Source organism: Dendronephthya gigantea, unplaced genomic scaffold (genome assembly GCF_004324835.1).
Source record: "Dendronephthya gigantea isolate DGI-Jeju-01 unplaced genomic scaffold, DenGig_1.0 000023F, whole genome shotgun sequence".
Lineage (NCBI taxonomy): Eukaryota > Metazoa > Cnidaria > Anthozoa > Malacalcyonacea > Nephtheidae > Dendronephthya > Dendronephthya gigantea.
Window position 1 is genome coordinate 2,014,697 of NW_021163033.1, and position 20,421 is coordinate 2,035,117.

The following is a 20,421-nucleotide window of genomic DNA, read 5'->3' on the forward strand; positions in this document are numbered from 1 at the left end:
AAAAAAAATGCCCAAAAGCGCATTTCGATTTGCGACAAATATTTTTGATCGTCGCTACTTCATCTTTAATTGTTCTCTAAAGTCTAAACGAAGATGTTTTCCTTTGAAACAATACCAAATTTCAACAAGAAAAGGGGGGATGGGATGTTTGTGGGCGGGTAAAAGAATTCGGCAATATAATTGGCTATTGAGAATGGATTTTTGCAACGTTTCTCTTTGTTAACCAATCACATTGTCGAGATTTGTTTGTCTCGTTAACTTATTGGAAAACAGCCTTTAGTCAATTACAAGAGACGTCGAGTTTGAGATATTAAAATATAATTTCGGATATTGTGTATTGGTGTTCAGGTTATTGCTTGCAATGAAGTTTCAAAAATGACAACAGAATTCAGGTGCTAGCAAGATCGGCTATTCAACAGACCAATTCTGAATCGAGCTAATTCAAAGGCATTTAAAAATAAAGGTAGGAATGGAAAAATGCGGTTGTGTGTACTGTAATTTTCTGTAGTAGTGACCGACAATGAATCAAGTGAAGGCATAAGCACTTTTTGGTGCTTTAGCGAAAAATGTTTAGATTTGCTATCTATAAATCGATAAGGCAATCTAAATTGGTAGAAACGCATTTAATCAGCCAAACCAGTAAACTGCAAAACCTATACATAGAAATTGACGAGAGTCGTCGCATCGAGCGAAACTTGATCAACCTTCACACTTTAATCCAATGAGAACTTGCTTATACGAGCAGACCATTTTGAGAGAACGCACGTCAACGCTCGTCAAAATATAATAATTTTAAATTTGTTGACACATAGGAATAATCACTTGAACCGACGATCGACACCCGTCTCAACTATATCTTCGGTTCAGACAACATCGCTTTATCGGTGCTGCAGTTGAATTTGACAATATAAAACTTATCATATAAGACTGTAAACAGTTTTTTATTTATTGTACTTTCACGTCTTTTTAGCCATAACGTACCCTGAGCGGAAACTGAGTAATTATAGCATCGACCACCTAGTGTTAACCTATACATTTCTTAGTTACAGGGAACCTAAAATCGAAAGTAAACTTGCTTAAACTTGCAGAATATATTAGCATACGGTAGCAAAGAGAAAGTAACAGATTTTTACGTAGACATCTACACGTTAAAATGTCAAACCAATTTTTACCAAGTTTACCATGTTGATTAAGTTTTACCAGCATGCACAGATGCACAGATAACTTTTACTCCAATTTTGTAGTGAATAAACGTTTCATACGTATAAATTGTAATATTTAAGAGCAGTTTATATACCCACGTCTGTAGCAAAGCAGTGATTCAGTTTCGAAGTTTCACTTTCACTCACCTAGCTTACATCGTACTTCATCATACTTCAATTACTACTACTACTGATGCAATCATCTTATATTTTCTTCATACATTTATTTTACGAAACAAACGAAGCCATCGAATCATTTATTGCTTCGCTAAATCCCCCAGTATAAATTGTCACTTTTATCATGTATAGTGCTGTTATGCCCTAAAGTCTGAACTACGTTAAAACTGAAACGCACTCACAAGAAGTATATATATTATGTCAGTTCAACTATACATGCCAGACCGGGTTATATACAAAAACATTCACATACGAAACATTAGCACTATTTACATATTTACAGCAATAACATCACAGTACATTTAGTTCTAAGTCTATATATAAATTTGGTTCGATAGCGCAACATCAAATTATTCGCGACTGATTTCTAGCGTCTTTACGGCATTATCAAAGATTTTGGTCATGTAACTGACCTTTCCCATTGGCGTCAAATGCAAGCTAGAAGACATCAGCTACATGAAGTTTTACTGGCTCGTTAGTTTGTTTAAAGTAACCCGAAAGTTTAAATGACCACAAAACCTGCAAACTCGCGCATATAAAGCCTTTAAGACGCAAATATTTCGGTGTTTATAATTTATAATTATACACTGACAAACAACCAATTCCTAAAGAAATGAACAACAACAATAAATTTTAAATTAAAGTTTTTCCACAGCAGAACTGAATCGACAAGTTGAGGACAAATATTGATTCAAAATTCAAATTCATGTTGATTAAATGCATTACAGCATAAATTCGTGGCGCCAGGGAAGTTACAGTCCATAAAATGACTAACTTGCGTGTAACACTTTAGGACTGATATTATTACATTATTCATTATAACCATAGATTCTAAACATAGCGGTAGATCTTTTAAATCATTTGTGCATTATATATGGTATAAAAATTTATTTAGTTCATTCTATATTTCTGTAACTTTTATTGGTTTACGGTTACAATTCGCAGGAGATCATTACATTATTGTTTGAATTTGAAAAAAAATTTTTAAATATGGCGATTTGAAATTGTGAAAAAATGACACTTCACTGCACGGCTGGGGTAATAATTAAATAAAACTAGGGAGCCAAGGATAGTGCAAAGTTGCATAGATAGTGCTAAGCAACCAGACATTTGTCCCAACAAACGTTTTGACTTATGTCGGTAAAAATATAAATAACTATAGGTTAAACATTACCCTTAATCAAACAGGAGATTACTCAAAGTACTCAAATTACGTTAGCCGCGATATTGTAATGTTAAATTTTGATTTTAGTTGCTCATGCAAAGCGGACGCTATTTTCTATGTTTAGTATTACAGAGTTCGGCAAAAAAGACCATGTCTCTTCTCTTCGTCAAACAACTGTGACTACATGAACTACATGTATATGATGGCAACAATTTATCCGTCATTTCAAAAGAATAGCCAAAATACTTGCGTTGTAAATAATGCATGTAAATAAACCTCTGTGAATATTATGTCTATGATGTGGATACTTCGACGCGTAAATTGATACAAAGCAATATACTTATAATCAATACTGTATACCACTAAAATGATTTGATTACTGCACAAAATGTCCGTTTTGTATAGTAAGAGATCTATCAATACATAAACAATACAGCGTCGTTTCTTCATAAGCTCTAAGCTCTATGTATGGAATATCCGTCCAAATTATATTTGTGCTTAATTGAATGCTCGTAATTTCTAACATAAGTTTATGAAGCGCATAAACTGTCAAAAAGTTTCTTTGAAACTTTGCGCTAACAACCAAGCTGGGACACACTTTTCAAAACAAGACTTGTCGGATCCAGTATAGCCTGCGTCACAGTCCACTCCCCGTAGTGAGTGCGGGTACCACTTGTCCGATGAAAATAATTTGACTCGATGAGAAATCCTACGCCTATATGCCCAATCAGGCCTGTGCGATATAAGCCTTTAAGTGTTTAATTGGCACCACTTATCAAATACAAACACTACAAAGGTCAGTTCCAGAACGTAGCACACCGTAAACTTTATATATCATACACCATCCAATTTTTGAATCACGAGAGTGTATTTTATGAACACAGATCCGAACTACTTGGGAGTTCACATCGACGCCAAACTCATTGCTTATAAGAGAGAATAAACCAATGGAGCTGATTTTTCTGTTGATCTTGATTTTGAATTACCAACTGGTGAATGGGTGCGGCGGCGGTAGTCGACGGTCACCTCCACCTCCACCTCCACCACGACAATGTAGTGTGGGACCATGGTCATCGTGGAGCAGTTGTTCACATCAGTGTGGCAATGCCGGCACGCAGTCGCGTTCAAGGAGCAAGACAGTGGCTGAATGTTGCGGTGGGAGATGCCCATATCAATTTAGCGAGACGAAAGCATGCAACAGAGACGCGTGTCGTAATGGGGGGACACCAACTTATGGCCGGTGCAATTGTAGGCCGGGTTGGACTGGAACATGCTGCGACAAAGGTAGTTAGCATAATGATTCTAAATGGATGGGTGCATGGGTACACGGACGGACAAAAACACAAATTTTGAAAAAAAATATTTTACGTAGTTATTTTTACGTAGCCTCTTACTCAGTGTCATGGGGAGCATTACAATCTTTTCATCAAAAAAATTAACGACGACCGGTAATCTTAGTCGAAGTGGGCAAATTAAAAAAATTGCATCGTTAGGTTTTGTGAGTGCATGTTGCTAGCTACTCTATCTTTCGTTTAGCCAAAAGTTTACGTTTACTAGTTTACGTTTAAAGCCACAAAAGCAATTTCAAACCACTAACATAAACCTAAATACAACAATTTCATACCACTAACACAATGAATACAATCCCACAATCCCCATCACTACAATCAGCATCTTTACATCCAAGCATCTATTTATGCTTCGCAGATACAAACGAATGCCTGTCGACAAAACCATGTGAGCACAATTGTTACAATGTTCAGGGAAGTTACACATGTAGCTGTTATTCATGTTACACAAAAGTTGGCACTAGATGTGAGCTACGACAGTGCCGTATTGGAAGTAGATGCTACAACTACGGTAGGGTAAACCCCTCGAATCCGTGTCAGGTAATGTATCGTAGCGGTTTATACGTAGTGGATATGTAATAGGGGCTGGCTATCATCTATTTTCGAATTAATAGGGGCTGGTGATCATCCATTTTCGATCATCACACGCATGAAAAAGCATTTTTCATCTTGAAAGGCCTCCTTTTAATTTGTATTTCATTTATAGGATTGTCAAAGCAGCCGGAAGACCCGTTGGACAAACAACAATGCACTATCGTGTAGTGATGGCAACTTGTGCACAAGAAATGATCGCTGCCTGAACGGCGTGTGCAAAGGAACTGCATTCACGTGCAGATCATGCGAAAGCTGTAATGGTTATGGGTGCAGCATTAAGCCTGGTTACTGTGTGATTGGTGGGAATTGTTACAGAAACGGGGATTTTCGACCTGGAAAACCATGTCAGGTAAGAGTGTGCTGTATTGCAGTGGCGGTATAGCTATATATGTAAAAAGGTTTGGGGAAAAGAAATACAAAAGAAGAATAACAAATTTTATTTCTTGACACTGAACCGTTTGGTGGTTGCCTAAGTTTTTTGAAATCGTTAATCAATTTTTAATATGAATATTTTAGAAAACATACTAAAAGGCAGAAATTATGTTTAGCAAGTCTTCCTAACCAACAGGAACGTTTTAAAACCGCTGCAATTTCCACCCTATTTATATCAGTATCAACGAATCCGTTAATCCTATAATTTCTCGGTCAGTTCGAAGTTTGCTCTAAAGATGCTTCACCAATTAACAATACAATCTTTACTGAATACTGCATTGAGCGATATTTCTCCTAGGACCAGTTGTTCAAAGCTAGGTTCAAAGCTAATTTAAAAAATGAATATAAAGATTCGCTTTAACCAAGGGTTAAGCTAACGGTTTTTGAGTAGCTCCAGGGCTACCAAGATGTATTTTGAGGGTGGTGAGGGGGTAACAAAAGTTTCACTCCTAGAAATGCAACGACAACAACCCAACAAGATGGACATCAGCACACAACAACCTCAAGTGCAATGACAAGAACGTGAAAACGAGAAACGATTTGTGTTGGGAGGGAGAATGTCGCGGCCAGCCGTACACGTGTCTGACATGTCAAGATCATTACGACGACACGTGTAAATTGAAGCTTGGGAATTGCATCATCAAGTACAACAATACCGAGACGTGTTATGGCGCAAACATGAAAAAACCTGGAAACCCCTGTCAGGTAGGATTCTTTCGGTTTTTTCGGCAAAAGTTGAAGTGTACTTATTTTAAGCAAGGGCTTTTTACAAGAGACCAGTCCTTGAAATTTGTATACAAGCTAGGTAGAAAAATAAGATCGATTGGTCTGTAAACCGTAGCTTCCGAAGACCTTGTTTACATTGTTTTTTCAAGTGGTGTAGTCCAAATGTAACAACGTCAACATGGACAAACAGAAATGGTACGTCCTGCGACGACGGACAGAAGTGCACACGATCGGACAAGTGTCAAGACGGCCAGTGTGGAGGAATCAGTTTCCAATGCACCTCACCGTGTCAATACTGCGACGGAACTGCTTGCAGTTTACACACTGGATTCGGATATGTGGCAGGGAAGTGTACTTGCAAAATTGTAGGTAAGTAAACGGACTGTGGACAAGAGGTAACAGAGTTACACTGTTAACCCTAGGTTTTCTAATTTTTCCTATGAAAGGCAGGGTTTTCAAAACTTATTTGCATATGACTGTCCTCATAGGGAGGTAGTAATGACAAAAGAGAGAACCAAAGAGCTTTTGAAAAGAATGAATAATATATTCTATTAAGACTAATCCCTCCCTCATTCATAGTTGTAGTAGTTGTTGAAGAAGTTTCCTTCAAATTTTGGGATCCCTGATGGAAACAGTGCTACGGGTTTTACGTCTTTATTATGTAATATAGTTATGGTTATAATTACGATTAAACTTGCATTAAATTTTAATGGCAATAGGCAAAGAGTACAGTCATCAACAACTAAATCCGAGCAACGAATGTCAATGGTGTGATTTGTACCATAATGCTTCCAAAGCAAGTTCGTTGTGGACTAACAAACCTGCCGTCCTTTGTAACGATAGCAACGCTTGTACCAAAAATGATTTATGTAACAACGGTCGATGTATCGGCGAGGCATTCAGTTGTAACTCATCGTACCCACAGTCCAGTTGTATACAGCGTTCTGAGTGTGTGGGTGATGGTTCATGTAGGGATATCGTGAGAAAAAGAGGAACGATATGCCAGTCAGCTGTGGATAAATGTGATCAACCTGAAAGGTACGATTAAATATTTTAGGTGCCCCTACTAAAGTCAGGCGTTGTTTCGTAAGGAATTTTTTCTAAGCGTAGAAAGACAGAAAATTATCGTTTTAAGACTATCTATGCTGCCTAATGGTAGATTAACCAAGAAAGCTGTTTCCACTCATGTTTGGCTGAGCTAGAGTCATAGCTATGTCCAGGCAAGATCTGGAAATGTAATATACAAAGATTAGAATAAATTAGTGTGTCTAGAATATACCCCAAATATTTGTTTAGTCAATGTGTATTAATGTTATTAGTTTTATGGGGCACACGAAGAAAAATACAAAAAGCAGTGAAGGAATACCTCAATACCACATGGTTTTCCGTGCAGGTTTGCATGATCAACGCAGAAGGATGTTGAGATTTCGGAAAGCAAATACACGAGCAATAAGTCGAAGTCGACCAACATTAAAAGTGCATGGAGATCATGCAATCTTGCACGGCAGAACGGTTTGCATGGTAATTGTATAAAAAAATTAATAAAGGAAAACAACAGTACCTTTATAAATTCCCACGCGTCGAGGAAAATAAGAATTCCTCGTGCAAGAATCCGATTGCGTTTTGCAATTATGGTAATTTTTTTCCTCCACAGATGCGATGGCTTGTTGGGAACATGTCCGCTACAGACAATCGACAACATTAAAATTAACTCCGGCCAGATCGCTTTAACTCTTTCGAACTTTGTAACTAAAATTTCGTACCAGTCCAACACAGATAAACTGTACCTCAAACTGAGTAATTTTTCAGTCACATGTGGCGTTCTAGATATAAAATGGTCGTTACTGAAAAGCCAAGATAGCTGCGCCCTCGGCAAAAACCACAGTAGCCTATCTAACACAATCAACCACGTTTTAAACGTGTTAACCTTGATAGACGGCGAGACTTATAAGGTTGTGGCACAAGCTTACGATATGCGCGGACAGTCTGGATTACCAGTGTGTAGCAATGTGGTTACCATAGATACCAGTAGACCGAGCGGGGGATGGATCAGGGACGGCCTGGGCTCTAGGGATCTTCAGTTCCAATCAACTAAAATAATCAGCGCAAATTGGGGAGGATTCAGAACAACTCTTGGCATCGGGAAATATGAAGTGGCAGTTCACAACATGAACTATACCCTGCAGCCTTTAACTAACGTCAACCTTGCAGCATCTTTTAGTAAAACCTTTACTGCGATCACAGACGGTAGTAAAATCACTTTAAAAGTAAGGGCATTCACAAAAGCCGGGCTGTATTCAGAAGTTTCCAGCAATGGTGTCACGATCGATACCTCCAGACCTACTTTAGGAAATGTCTCAGACGGATACTCGAATGATCTCAAATATGCTAACTGGACTACGACCTACAATGCAAGCTGGACACCATTCACTGATGCTCACACACCCATCGTTCAATACAGGTTAGGTGTGAAGGAAAAAGATGGTGGGTTTGTTGGATCAGGATTAATCGCGGTAGGGCAAAAACATACTGGTAGCATATCTGGCTTAACACTAACCTCTGAAAAAGAATACTGCGCCGTTGTTGAAGGGGTGAATGCTGCGGGACTAAGTTCCCAGGCCATTTCAGATTGCCTTCTTATAGACCACGATGCCCCGCAACCAGGCACAGTTAACGATGGAGTCTCGGGGGATATCGACTACCAATCGGGAGAAAACGTATTCCACGCAAATTGGAATGGATTCAGGGACGGTGAAAAGGGAAGTGGAATTGCAGAATATAAATACAAGTTTACTAATAAAAATGACGGGCGAATTGTTACACAGTGGTCGTCTTCTGGTCTTCAAACGGAGACTACCATTACTGGATTGAACCTTGTAAATGGCAACACGTATTATATCACAGTACGGGCTGTTGATGAAGTTGGAAACTATGTGGAGATAAATTCAGACGGTGTCTTTATCGACACGAGTCACCCAGTTTATACAGGAAATCTGACTGTTCAGGGTCAGACAGCGATAAAGAATGGAGAAATGGTTGTTTATATCAGAAGCAACGAGTCAGTGACAGTCTCCTGGCCTCAGTTTCTAGACGAACATAGCGGAATGCTGAAGTATCAGTGGTCAATTGTCGAGAGAAATAAGAAGACAGCTGTATTGTGGAAGGATGTCCCTGGAGTTAAATTGGATACAACAACTACTTTAAGGTAAAGTCTGTGAAGTTAGTCGTCGACAACAACTCCAAGCAAATTTTAACGCTGAAACGATTAAGTTGATTTTATTTAGGTATTTTTTGCCTAGGAGCTGAAATAGAACTATAATATTTCAAAAGCTTAGCACGCCATGAATGTAAAACATCCACAATCCATCACACAAAACTGTCCCTATTTTATTTAGGCTGAACTAGTTAATCTACAAGAAAATGTGTTTAAAGTCAGCCCTGAAAACTCTAGCTTTATTACTTTTTGAGAACAAGAAATGGAAGGGAAATAAGGGGAATCACTTGCTAAGAAAAACGATAAAAAGGTTTTGCATATATAGAACAATGAATTCCTTTGAATTATTCGTATTCGTACTCGTATTGTTGTAGTGTATAACCTTAAGAACACCTTCCAAATCCGACATCGTAATGTGCATAATATTTTATTATAGTTCGCTGTCCTTAAAAAACAACAAAGAATATCAACTTACAATACGTGGAATAAACAACGCCGGCCTTCATGCTGACATAAAATCGCCCATTATCATCCCCTTAAGTCAAACCGACCTCGGTACGGTCTCGGATGGCAAAGACCCGACGATTGACATCGATTACCAAACGAACACCTCCGAAGTCCACGCGACGTGGAAAGGCTTTGAAACGCCCAGCGTCAAGGTTCGCGCATACTTTTACGCAATCGGCAGCTGCATACAAGGAAATTATCACGTGACCAATAACCAGTTTATACCGGTTAGTCCAGCTACTGCTACCTCACTGAAGATTCAAGGATTGAACCTGATCAACGGTCAAAGGTATTGTGTGAAAATTAAAGCGGAAAATCTGGCTGGCGTTCAAACCGAGGCTGTTTCTTCAGACGGATTTATCGTGGATGTAACCCCCCCTGATGTAACACGGGCGATGGTATTGGACGGTAGCGGAGATGATGACATCGATTACCAATTCAGCAGGGGGGAATTGTCTGCGACGTGGAAAGGAATCCGAGACTATGACTCAGGCATACACCATTTCGAAGTAGCGGTTAGCCGGAATCGAGCTGGGGTACCAGATGTGACGTCATTCAAAGACGTAGATCGCAATATGTCGGCAAAATTAACTGGACTAAGTCTGAATAATGACGTGTATTACATAATAGTTTGCACAATAAATAATGCAGGATTGAAGTCATGTCTCGCCTCCGACGGTGTCCTCATTGATCCAACTCCATCAACGTCTGGTGTAGTGTATGATGGCATAATTGAACCGGATGTTCGCTATCAGTCTTCGACCACGAAAATAAGCGCGAACTGGGAACGAATTTGGGATTTGGAGAGCAGAGTAGCGGGATTCAAATGGAGGGTTGAAAAAAAAGATAGAAAACCTGTTACCGATTTTGTTGATGTTGGACTTCAAACTCACGTTACCAAAAAGTTGTCTCTAAAACATGGACAAAACTACACGGTGGTGTTGCGTGTATATAACAGAGCCGGGATTATGCGGGAATTGAAATCAAATGGTGTAACTATTGACACGACTCCCCCCGTACCGAGTGCCATTACTATGGGATCTGATTGGCGTTTCAACGAAGAGACTGGGACTTACTATTCATCCTCATCTTCTGAGGTATCCGTGAATTGGGAGGATTTCAAAGAACGCGAAAGTGAAATATGGTACTATAAGTGGTCAATAGGAACATCAAAATGTGGCTCCCAGATTCAACCGCTTGTCAATATCGGTTCGTCCACGCGTGCAAACACGACTAAAAGTGAGGCCAACTTCCGGCCAGGAGTTCCTTATTATGTGACAGTCGTTGCGCGAAACCGTGGAGACCTCGTATCACGTGCTTGCTCGTCACCACTTCTCTTCGACTACACGCCACCTAGTCCCGGTAGTATCCGGATAACCTCGCGTACTGGGGTCGAGAAAAGCTATTTCAGTTCTACCGAAGAACCACACGTTAGCTGGATATATTTTGAAGACTTAGAAAGTGGTATAGATAAATATGAAATATCTGTTTTACAATTGAATACGTCTATGGGAAATTACGCTCTGAATTCTAGCACAGCAATGGCCAACATTTCACTCGGTATTTTGGCACCAGGAGCAGGATATTCAGTAGTCTTCAAAGTCATTAATTATGCAGGACTCGAAACTTCAGTTCATTCAAAAGCGTTCATTATCGATGACACTCCGCCATATTACACTGGCCGCGCACTGAGACGACGTTTTCAGTCTAATCTCGCCTCAGTTAAGGTAGCATGGGAACGCTTTTTGGACGATGAAAGCCCCATAGAATTTTACGAAATCGGTCTGGGAACACAGGCACTTAAAGACGACGTTTATGAATTTACAAGAATTGGTTTGCGCACTGATATTAAGATTACCGGGTTGGATCTTAAACATGATTCAACATATTTTATCACTGTAAGGGCTCACAATGCAGCCGGACTCGTCAGATCACTCCTTTTAGAGGAAATAAAGATTGATAGAACCCCGCCGACTGAGAAAGACGGTAGTGTAAAAGATGGTCTTTTTGGATATGATATCGATTTTATATCTCTGAATGACTCGGTTTCGGCAACTTGGGAAAACATCGAAGAACAGCAAAGCATGGTGAGTATGTTTGAATACTGTGTTGGCACCACACCGTACAATTGCCTTGTCAAATCATTCACCGCAGTCGGCCTAAACAGATCATTCGAATGCAATGACTGCAAGATAGAGGCGGATGGGAAGGTTTTTGTCAGAGTTCGTGCAACAAACACTGCAGGATTGTCTGCTGTCTTTGTTTCTGATGGCGTCATTGTTGACCCAAGTTGTCCCGAAATAGGCCACGTCTTTGATGGAGAAAAGGCTGGAAGTCCAGACTTGGAAAAGGTCGATCTTGATTGGTTGCCTACCGTCACGTGGTATGGTGCACGGGACATTGAAAGTGGTGTTCAAAAGTGTGAATGGATCATCGAAAAGCAGGATGGTAATAGAATCGAAATGGCTTATGTACGGGCGCTTGGCCTAGCTAACATAACGTATGATGTTCGGCATACAGAGAGAATAACTGTCCCAATACAGTTGGTTAAAAATGCCCGGTATGTCAACGTAATCCGCTGTTTGAATAACGCTGGGATAGTTAGCCACCAATACTCCAATGGTTGGTCGGTTGTTGGTGAATGGCCCGCTACGTCAAATGTTTACGATGGACTAGGATCACGTGATTTGGCATACGACGTCATTGGTGAGATTCTTGGTGCATCATGGGACGCGTTTTATGGGGATGCAAATGACCCGATCGTTGCATACGAGTGGGCTGTAGGAACTTTGGGATTACCTGATGATATCGTGCAGTTCACTGAGGTTGGTTTGGATACAAAGGCTTCTAGATCACTGTCTACAAACGAGATCATTCTAGATATTGGGGTAAAGTATTACGTCACTGTCCGCGCTACGACATTGAGTGGGAGGACTAGTAATAAATCTTCAAACGGATTTCTCGTTGATACGACCCCACCGACTGCAGGTGTTGTTAAAGCGACGCACAGAATTTTAAAACAGGCAACAAATGAAGTAGATTACACCCTAACTTGGAGTGGCTTTAGCGATTTTGAAACAGGAATGAAAAAGTTTGAATTCTGTCTTGGCTATTTTGAAAATGTTTGCTCGACAGCTTTGACGAGCGCTGGCTTAAATTTACAAGGAACAGTGCAAGGGTTCACCCCGGCTGATCTAGCTACGCCATTCTACGGAATTGTCATAGCAACCAACAATGCTGGCCTGACAACAATCGTCAGTTCGGATGTGATCAAAATTGACTTCACCCCTCCCATCGCCGGGACTGTCATTGACGGATCGGTCGAGGACCTGGACAACATCGCGGTCGACACTGCACTGATTAGCACATGGTCTGCGTTTACTGATCCAGAGACTGATATCGAGAGATGTACGTTGACCGTCATTGGTAAGAACGTCAAGAGTGAATTCTCTCTTCTAAGAATAGACGTCAACGCGAGTGGATCTCTAACTCACAGATTTACGACAGTCCCTGGACTAAAATATATAACGACTATAGAATGCAGGAATCCTGACGGCTTTAAAACCTCCGCAGAGTCAGATGGCATACTTTGCGATGGGACTCCTCCGACAGTGGGCGGAATATACCACATGACCAACCAAAACCACACTTCGGAAAGTCGTTACCAATCCTCGACAAATACCCTTGACTTGTACTGGGACCCAAGTCGCGATCCAGAAAGTGGCGTCAAGGAGTATTTGGTAGCTGTGGGTTCTGGGGCGTACCGCGACGACGTACGTGGGTTTGTTACGGTCGGCATGGCAACTGAGGTAAAAATCGCAAATCTCACTATGAGCTCTGGGTTCATATATTACGTCACGTTGGAAGTAGTAAACAATGCAGGCTTGAAGTCACGTGCTTCATCCAGGGGTATTGAAGTGGATGCAACCTCACCAATTATAACTAAGGTATGTATTGTCAAAGTAGGATTACCAAGTTGGTGATCTGATCAACCCAAAAACTTAAAAGACATTGGCAACAAAAATTAACTTCGTCTTATTTTAAAGAGACATACAGTATATTGCAAAATCCGTTTACAGATTTTCTTTACTGTTCTTCGTTGATAGAATATTCCGCTCATTTTAAACAATAATAATCTTAAGTTTCCTTTGTTGTTAGGTCATTTAATTAGATCTAATTATAAGATAATTAATTCCAGCGTAGATATTTCAAGAACTAAGAAAGATATGAAAATTTGAATATAAAACTTAATACAAAGTTTTCAGAGTTCTTTTATATAAGACCAACTTATTTTTTACTGCCAATACCTTTAAAGAAATATTTAAAAAGTGAATTAATTATATTTAACTTTGTGAGATTGTTAAATGTATACATTATCAGAACAGTGCTAACTCGGATGTGAGGTACCCTAAGACGTGGTTTCTTTTGTTTCTTCCGTCTTTACATTATCGGCGATAGCCAGGCGTCTGAAAGTGTTAATTTTTATCTTTGTTTCATATCATTTATCCTCAGCATATATTACTACAGGTTGAACTTCAACCGTCTTACACTGCGCGAGAGATAATGGGACCAGGCAACCACCTTAGCGGAAAATGGAACACTTACGATGGCGAAAGTGGTATTGATTTTACTGAGTATTGCATTGGTACAACGGACGCTGGTTGTCAAGTAGCAGACATGAGACGTGTCCCCAGCAACATTACAAGTGTCACATGTTTTGAATGCAAGATAAAACACAACCATACCTACTTCATGACCGTACGAGTTTGGAACAGGGCGGGACTGTTCAGTTTGGCACACACAAAAGGGGTGACCGTAGATTTAACCCCACCAACATCTGGTGTGATTTTCTTGACACCATACTACATGCCATGTACTGAAACATGTAACTTAAGTGCAACATTTAGAGGGTTTGTTGATGACGAAAGTGGAATGCGAGATTGCGAATATAGTGTAAAAACATCCGAAGGAACAAGTGTGACACCAGCACAAGTTACAAACAGTAAAAATAATTTATTGACTCCTAATCTGAGACTCAATCATGGGGGAAAATACAAGATTGCAGTCATTTGTACTAATATTCTTGGTGAAAAGAGCAATGAAGTTGAATCGCATGAAGTAATAGTTGATAACAGCCCACCAGAGAAGGTACGTTTAACAAGTTTTTTCAGCGAGAATTCCAGGAATCAAGGACAACAAAACTGAGGCGTTGTTACGTGTGAAATCGAAGGTTGTTAGATTACACCTTATAAGATTACACCTTATCATTACTTACATCGTCATTAAATAAAAGATGCAAGAAATCAGATAGAGCAAAGAAATAAGATTTCAGCTGACTTTCATATCACTTTTCTTCTGTTTGCATGGAGTTCTGACTGAAGTTCTAGGCCCAACATTCAGCATTTTTTTGAATGTTCCATTTCAGGGATTGGTTATCATCAGTCCGGATCCAAACCACGACATATTACGTCATCACACGGGATGTCACTTCCTCAACACAACACTGCGCGTTTACTGGACGGGTTTCCATGACGACGATTCCGATATTGGTGCATTCAGGGTTGCCATTGGCCGAAAGCCACTGGGAGACGATGTCCTGCCTTTTCGAAACTTCAACATCGACTTTGAGGCCAAGTTTGAGTTAACTGAAGATCATGGTTTGTCCAAAGGTGACACGATATTCGCAACAGTAGAGGCAACAAACAAAGCAGGACATACAACCAAAGTTTCGTCACCAGCCACCCGACTTCTATCTGATAAGGATAGTACCTTACTTAACGAAGGAGATTTTCAGTGTTTAAACGTTTGAATGGAATTATAGCAAGTCGCATTTATGCCTTTTTTCTGTAGTTTTCATAATCAAATACACCACAAGCATGTTGGTTAATCGTTGATAAATATAAGTAAACTTTCTGTCCTAATGCATTTCATAGTTAGGCTAGCTAAGATAGGTTGACATCTTATAAAGATAGTACCTCACTTAATGCTGGAGATTTTCAGTGTTTAAATGTTTGAACGTTTTAAAGAAATGATAGTTTTCTTTTTGTTGTAGAGAAAGGGTAGTTTTCATAGTAAGTATTTCGAACATAACAAAGACCAGACATATCGATGAAAGATGTTCCTAACTCTTCATATAGGGTACAGATATAAATAATTTTCTTGTCTCAATGCCTTCCATTGCATGGTAAATAATACTAAACTAGAAATAAAATTCATACATCCAGTAAAATTTTATGCTGTCATATTTCCAGAATGAATAATATGAATGCATTAACCCGGATAGAACCGTCTGAGATTACTTTTGTAAGCAATATTAACGTGTGCATAATAAATTTTTCAATGACAAATTGTAAGTCAATCCGCGTCAAGTAATGCGAAAGCCTTCGCATTCCTCAAAAAACGTCACCACCTTCTGTGGCCAGACAGGTCTACCATAAAGGAGGAAAGGCATGTCAAGTTGGAAGCCAGGGCCTATCGATTGATGGGATCCTGCCGAGTGATAATATACGAATGTGACTCTTGCCACTGACAGCATTGTACCGCCATCGCAAAACCTGGGGACCGATAGTTGACTTATTTTTCCATCAACTGTTTCCGGCTTGAATTTGAAGTGTGTATAATTCCACTCGAAATTAAGACCCTTTAAACCTCTAGAGTTTACCTGCGTCGAGTGAAGTGCCAAAAATCATAATTGATTATGCCGGATTTTATTAGCAAACGGAAAACATTGCATATTCCGTTGCGGCAATAAAGTTTCATTTAAAGATTAGCAGCACGTGGCGACCAGTTTCTCGTGCAGAAACACATTTGTCACTATAAATATTCATACTGATAAAAGCTTTCAATTCTATACAATCACAATCGAAATAATTAAGTGCATGGCTGGGGTTGTTTATACACCCTGTACTGACATATGTCAATAAATTGTTACTGAAAGATTTGGATATTGTTGAACTTTGCTGACTTTTCATTTGGTAAGTGAAATCTTATTGACATATACATGATGTTCTCCATTGTGGTCACGAATCCCTATGTACAGCAACACCAAAGGCTGGTCGTAATCCAACATGATATAACGCTCATATCTGCCAGTACTTAAATGCGGTGCTAAACAAGCTTCTTTCAACGTGATTTCATCCAGCGCTTTACTATTATAGTATTGATACTCGGGACATGCATGCGTTTGATATAAACGGCTTTTAATTAAAGCAGAGTTTGAAAATGCATCATATTTGATCATAAGCATCTTCTTTGTGTGGCACATGCACGTTAATTGTTCATTGACTATTAATTTAATAGGCATATCTAGAAAACATGGGCATTACTCTATCGTAGATAAGTTCCAATATAACCAGGGAGCAGCGTGGTAGCGTCTTCAAACAACTTAGCATCAAATGTGGTATAACAACTGCCTAAAATAGACAAAGCACTCGACGTTTCGACCCGAGGTTAGTATTTAACTCTCCTGACGAAGGCCCTCAGGTCGAGACGTCGAGAAGTGTTTTGTCTATTCCAGGCAGTTGTTGTACCACATTTGATGCTAGATTACTCTGTCGTAATTTAAAGATAGGTAATGTAAACCTTATATGCGTCGGTTGGGGTTTTGAGACAATTCTCTTTATCATTCTGATAACTAAGTCTGTTGTAGAACCAAGCTTCACTTCCGTCGCTTTGTTGCATGTGAATCGTATATATTATTCTAGTCTGTATACATAAAATGAGATGTAAATTTGTCCTAAGCATTTGTTAGTAAAAATTGCCGCGTTTTTGTTTAAACAAGGGGGCTGGCTGTAACTATATCCCCTAGTTTTAGTATAAATATCAGTAGAATTGTAAACTTTAAGAGATTGGTTATTAGTTGAATTGTGTGGTGTGCGAGTTTGTCCTTCGTAAGCGTGTTGTCTTAAGAGTATTGCGTTATCGACGTGCACTATGTCTCATATTTTGTGCCAAAATATACCTGTGCATAAAGTGTTATTAAACATTAAAAAATACAGTTCTAAGTTGTGATTTTCGTTGAATCTGGTGCAAGTAGCAGCCTAACTTGCATTGAAGCGAAGTTGCGCCACAGATCTGGCCTCCTTACTGAGTTAAAAGTAAATTAAATAAACAATCATATTAGACGTCAGATTGTGGGGTAAGTTAGTATCTTGTAACAATGCATGCCAGACAGATATTTATCCAAGTTTTCGCTATTTCCCCCCAAGCAATACTGTCTAGTTTGTACGCAAATATCTTTCCGCAATTTCGTTTATTTTGGCAAAATCATTCGTTATACTGCGGTTTATCCAATGAAATATTCCCTACTCTCATCAGACCGATAGCATCCAGTGACTTTATCAGGCTATATAATAATAAATAAAGTAATTTGTAACACTCATTGGGAAGCAATTTTTTCACCTACAAACGTTCCAACGTAGCTGGAGATAATGATCTACATACATTTTGATATGCAGTGGAGCTTGGACGTGCTTCAAATTTTTAAGAGTGTAATTTGTGTGCCGCTGTTAGTACTGAATAAAATGAAATATAAATAATAATAAAATACCAATAGAATGAGCGATGTTTGAAAATGTTGCTAAAATTACTCGAGCCGATATCAAACATCAGGAGAACTATTAATCCCAAATTATACCAGCAACATCGCATGCCTATTTGTTTATTGTTGGCATAATAAAATCGTACAACTTTCGCAGCGTTTTGTCGCGAACCTTTCGGTCGTAATTTTCAATGCAAGCACGATAGTTTCTTAGAGAAATACAATCCTGCCAGACTTTTATTCACTATTTTGTTCTTTTTGCATTACTTTTGTCTACCTTTCTGGCCTTCTTTTAGTTTCAGCCATTTTGTTTATTTTGACAAAATCCAAGCAAAATCATAATTGTGCTAAAGTACAATTAATGACATTAATTGTACTTCTCTCGAACAATATGCATGCAGTAATTTTAGTACGCTAATAATAAATTAGTTCAACTAATTTATTATTATATAGTGTATGTACATATATAGTGTCATTCGTGACAATGGAAATGGGGGGAGTATAAGTGCAATTTTCAGACGAATATACTTATATTTGCTTATCCAGAATAGTAAAATTCTCTCGGAAACTCTATACATACGAGCGGGCAAGATAAATTTTCAAGACCGGTGATTAACCAATCTGTGTGCGCTATTTCACCCCTCATCACGCCCAAGGGTAACCTTTTAAAACATTGTGTTCATTTCTACAATTTTAGAAATTTAGCAAGATGAGTCGAAAAGTATTTCTCTGGTCGGCTTCGAGGTCTTTGTCGACAGCGTTTACAAGGGCTATGATGAATGTTAACGACTGCGAAGTTTTTATGGAACCCTACTGGTATGGCCACTATTCGTTATGGGGAGATATCTGTGCACCATCAAAGGGTTTGACCACCATACCTCCTGACCAAATACAGCTTTCAATGAACAGAACTACCGACTCAGTGCTTGCGAAGTCAGCTAATAAACAATTTGTGTTTTGTAAGGAAATTGCAAAAAATGTAGCCCATCCTCCATATTTTTTAAAAGACGAGAAGCTAAACGGTTTTTGGCATACGTTTTTAATAAGACACCCTGAAAAAACAATCCCATCCTTGTATCGTGTATTTTCTGAAAGCGATTCATACCCAGACGTCGATACCATCGATTTTAGTTATGAAGGTGGTTTTAAACAGCTGTATAATATCTTCGAGTTTGTCAGCAACCATTTCGATACTTCGCCAATGGTTATATTCGCTGACGATTTACTTCAAGATCCTGAGAAAGTACTTAATTACTACTGTAGCCAGACTGGTCTGCCTTATAACAAAGGCATGTCATGTTGGAAGCCTGGGCATATTGATGGGTGGTTACTTCCTGAATTCTATGTAAATGTGACCGAAAGTTGTGGCATTGGGAAACAGGAGGAATCAAGAACCAATTATGCACCAATAGGAGAAAAAGGAATTGCTAAGATTAGAAAAGCTATTGAAGATAACATTTGGTACTATGAGCAGCTGTATAAGTATCGAGTTCAATTTTGAAACTCTGCCATGATATGTATACATAAACATTTTTTTAACTAAACGATTCATGTTGGTTGCTGGTAGACTAAACGTGTAATGTCGATAGCTTCTTTTGCATGCCGAATTTTATCACCAAACGGAAAAAATTGCAATCTGTTGCAACAAGCACTTGCTAACAACTGTTCTGAGCCCTTAATTATATTTAAAAACTTATCAATGCTCTGAGCACTTAATTATGATTAAGTCCACATCAAGCGCCACCGAACACTTGCTCATCTGCAGTGATCTGCCCAGAAATGCCCCTGGGCAGCTTAATAATTATACTCTTAACTGCTCAGTGCAAGTACTAATTTGCTCACAACTGCTCTAAAGATATTTTTTCTTGCCCCGTGTATATATTTTCTGAGCCCTGAATTGTTCATGTGCTCATGGCTTTATTAATTACAAGCTTTGGCTCATTTTCTCACAATTCATCTGAGCATATTCTCATACGCTCATTGCTCTCAGCACTCAAATGCTCTTATTTGCTCATCACCTTTAGCACTGGCTCATCTCTTTTAAGCACCGTCTATGATTAGACTCGATTCAGGACCATAAATGAAATAATTATCCGTTTGTTTTGTGATTTTCCATAGTGAGCCGAATAAAATTAATATGCCAATGCAAAAACATGCAAATAGCAAAATGTATTAATTTGTGTGTTCATTAACTCACCAATTTTTCTCCATGGGCTTCTTAAAGAAATGGTTATGAATGTTATGACATCTCACAAAATCTTCGCGAATTCCCCCACAGAATTTCCCCGATTACTAAAGACATCTGGTAAAAAATTGTTGTCATTTATGATGGGATTAATTCACGGTACTTAAACATGTATAAAGCCAGCACATGTGACTTCTTAGGGCTGATTTCATAGGTTAGCTAAAGTGCATATTATGAATTACTAATGATTTTTGAAGAATATACACACCCTGTATATTTGCCAACGAATAAATCAATTTGCTGTAAGAAGGTCATATTGAAAAATTGGGAT

At 39.0% G+C, this 20,421-nt stretch overlaps 3 protein-coding genes across 3 annotated transcripts; all 3 read left to right on the forward strand.

Annotated features, from left to right (window-relative positions):
- The first annotated feature begins 4,617 nt into the window (after nucleotides 1–4,617).
- On the forward strand, nucleotides 4,618–7,472 carry LOC114522734 (protein psiF-like). Its single transcript, XM_028543477.1, has 6 exons — nucleotides 4,618–4,836; nucleotides 5,373–5,624; nucleotides 5,795–6,014; nucleotides 6,365–6,683; nucleotides 7,300–7,390; nucleotides 7,455–7,472. Exons 2-6 carry the CDS (start codon nucleotides 5,598–5,600, stop codon nucleotides 7,470–7,472), a joined length of 675 nt encoding a protein of 224 aa, XP_028399278.1. The 5' UTR covers nucleotides 4,618–4,836; nucleotides 5,373–5,597.
- Nucleotides 7,473–7,710: 238 nt separating this feature from the next.
- On the forward strand, nucleotides 7,711–15,702 carry LOC114522524. Its single transcript, XM_028543230.1, has 4 exons — nucleotides 7,711–8,850; nucleotides 9,296–13,313; nucleotides 13,894–14,514; nucleotides 14,792–15,702. The coding sequence occupies exons 1-4, from the start codon at nucleotides 7,814–7,816 to the stop codon at nucleotides 15,173–15,175; spliced, it is 6,060 nt and encodes a 2,019-aa protein (XP_028399031.1). The 5' UTR covers nucleotides 7,711–7,813; the 3' UTR covers nucleotides 15,176–15,702.
- Nucleotides 15,703–16,268: 566 nt separating this feature from the next.
- LOC114522526 (branched-chain-amino-acid aminotransferase-like protein 1) lies at nucleotides 16,269–19,626 on the forward strand. The gene is made up of 2 exons (XM_028543232.1): nucleotides 16,269–16,340; nucleotides 18,603–19,626. The coding sequence occupies exon 2, from the start codon at nucleotides 18,615–18,617 to the stop codon at nucleotides 19,404–19,406; it is 792 nt and encodes a 263-aa protein (XP_028399033.1). The 5' UTR covers nucleotides 16,269–16,340; nucleotides 18,603–18,614; the 3' UTR covers nucleotides 19,407–19,626.
- Nucleotides 19,627–20,421: the final 795 nt, after the last annotated feature.

Bases quoted from the DNA above. Each gene is read 5' to 3' on its own strand.
- LOC114522524 (XM_028543230.1), top strand. From the start codon at position 7,814: ATGAACTATACCCTGCAGCCTTTAACTAACGTCAACCTTGCAGCATCT. The intron at 8,851-9,295 runs GTAAAGTCTGTG...ATTTTATTATAG, and splicing joins GATACAACAACTACTTTAAG to TTCGCTGTCCTTAAAAAACA. The intron at 13,314-13,893 runs GTATGTATTGTC...ATATTACTACAG, and splicing joins CCTCACCAATTATAACTAAG to GTTGAACTTCAACCGTCTTA.
- LOC114522526 (XM_028543232.1), top strand. From the start codon at position 18,615: ATGAGTCGAAAAGTATTTCTCTGGTCGGCTTCGAGGTCTTTGTCGACA.
- LOC114522734 (XM_028543477.1), top strand. From the start codon at position 5,598: ATGAAAAAACCTGGAAACCCCTGTCAG. The intron at 5,625-5,794 runs GTAGGATTCTTT...TGTTTTTTCAAG, and splicing joins AACCTGGAAACCCCTGTCAG to TGGTGTAGTCCAAATGTAAC. The intron at 6,015-6,364 runs GTAAGTAAACGG...TAATGGCAATAG, and splicing joins GTGTACTTGCAAAATTGTAG to GCAAAGAGTACAGTCATCAA.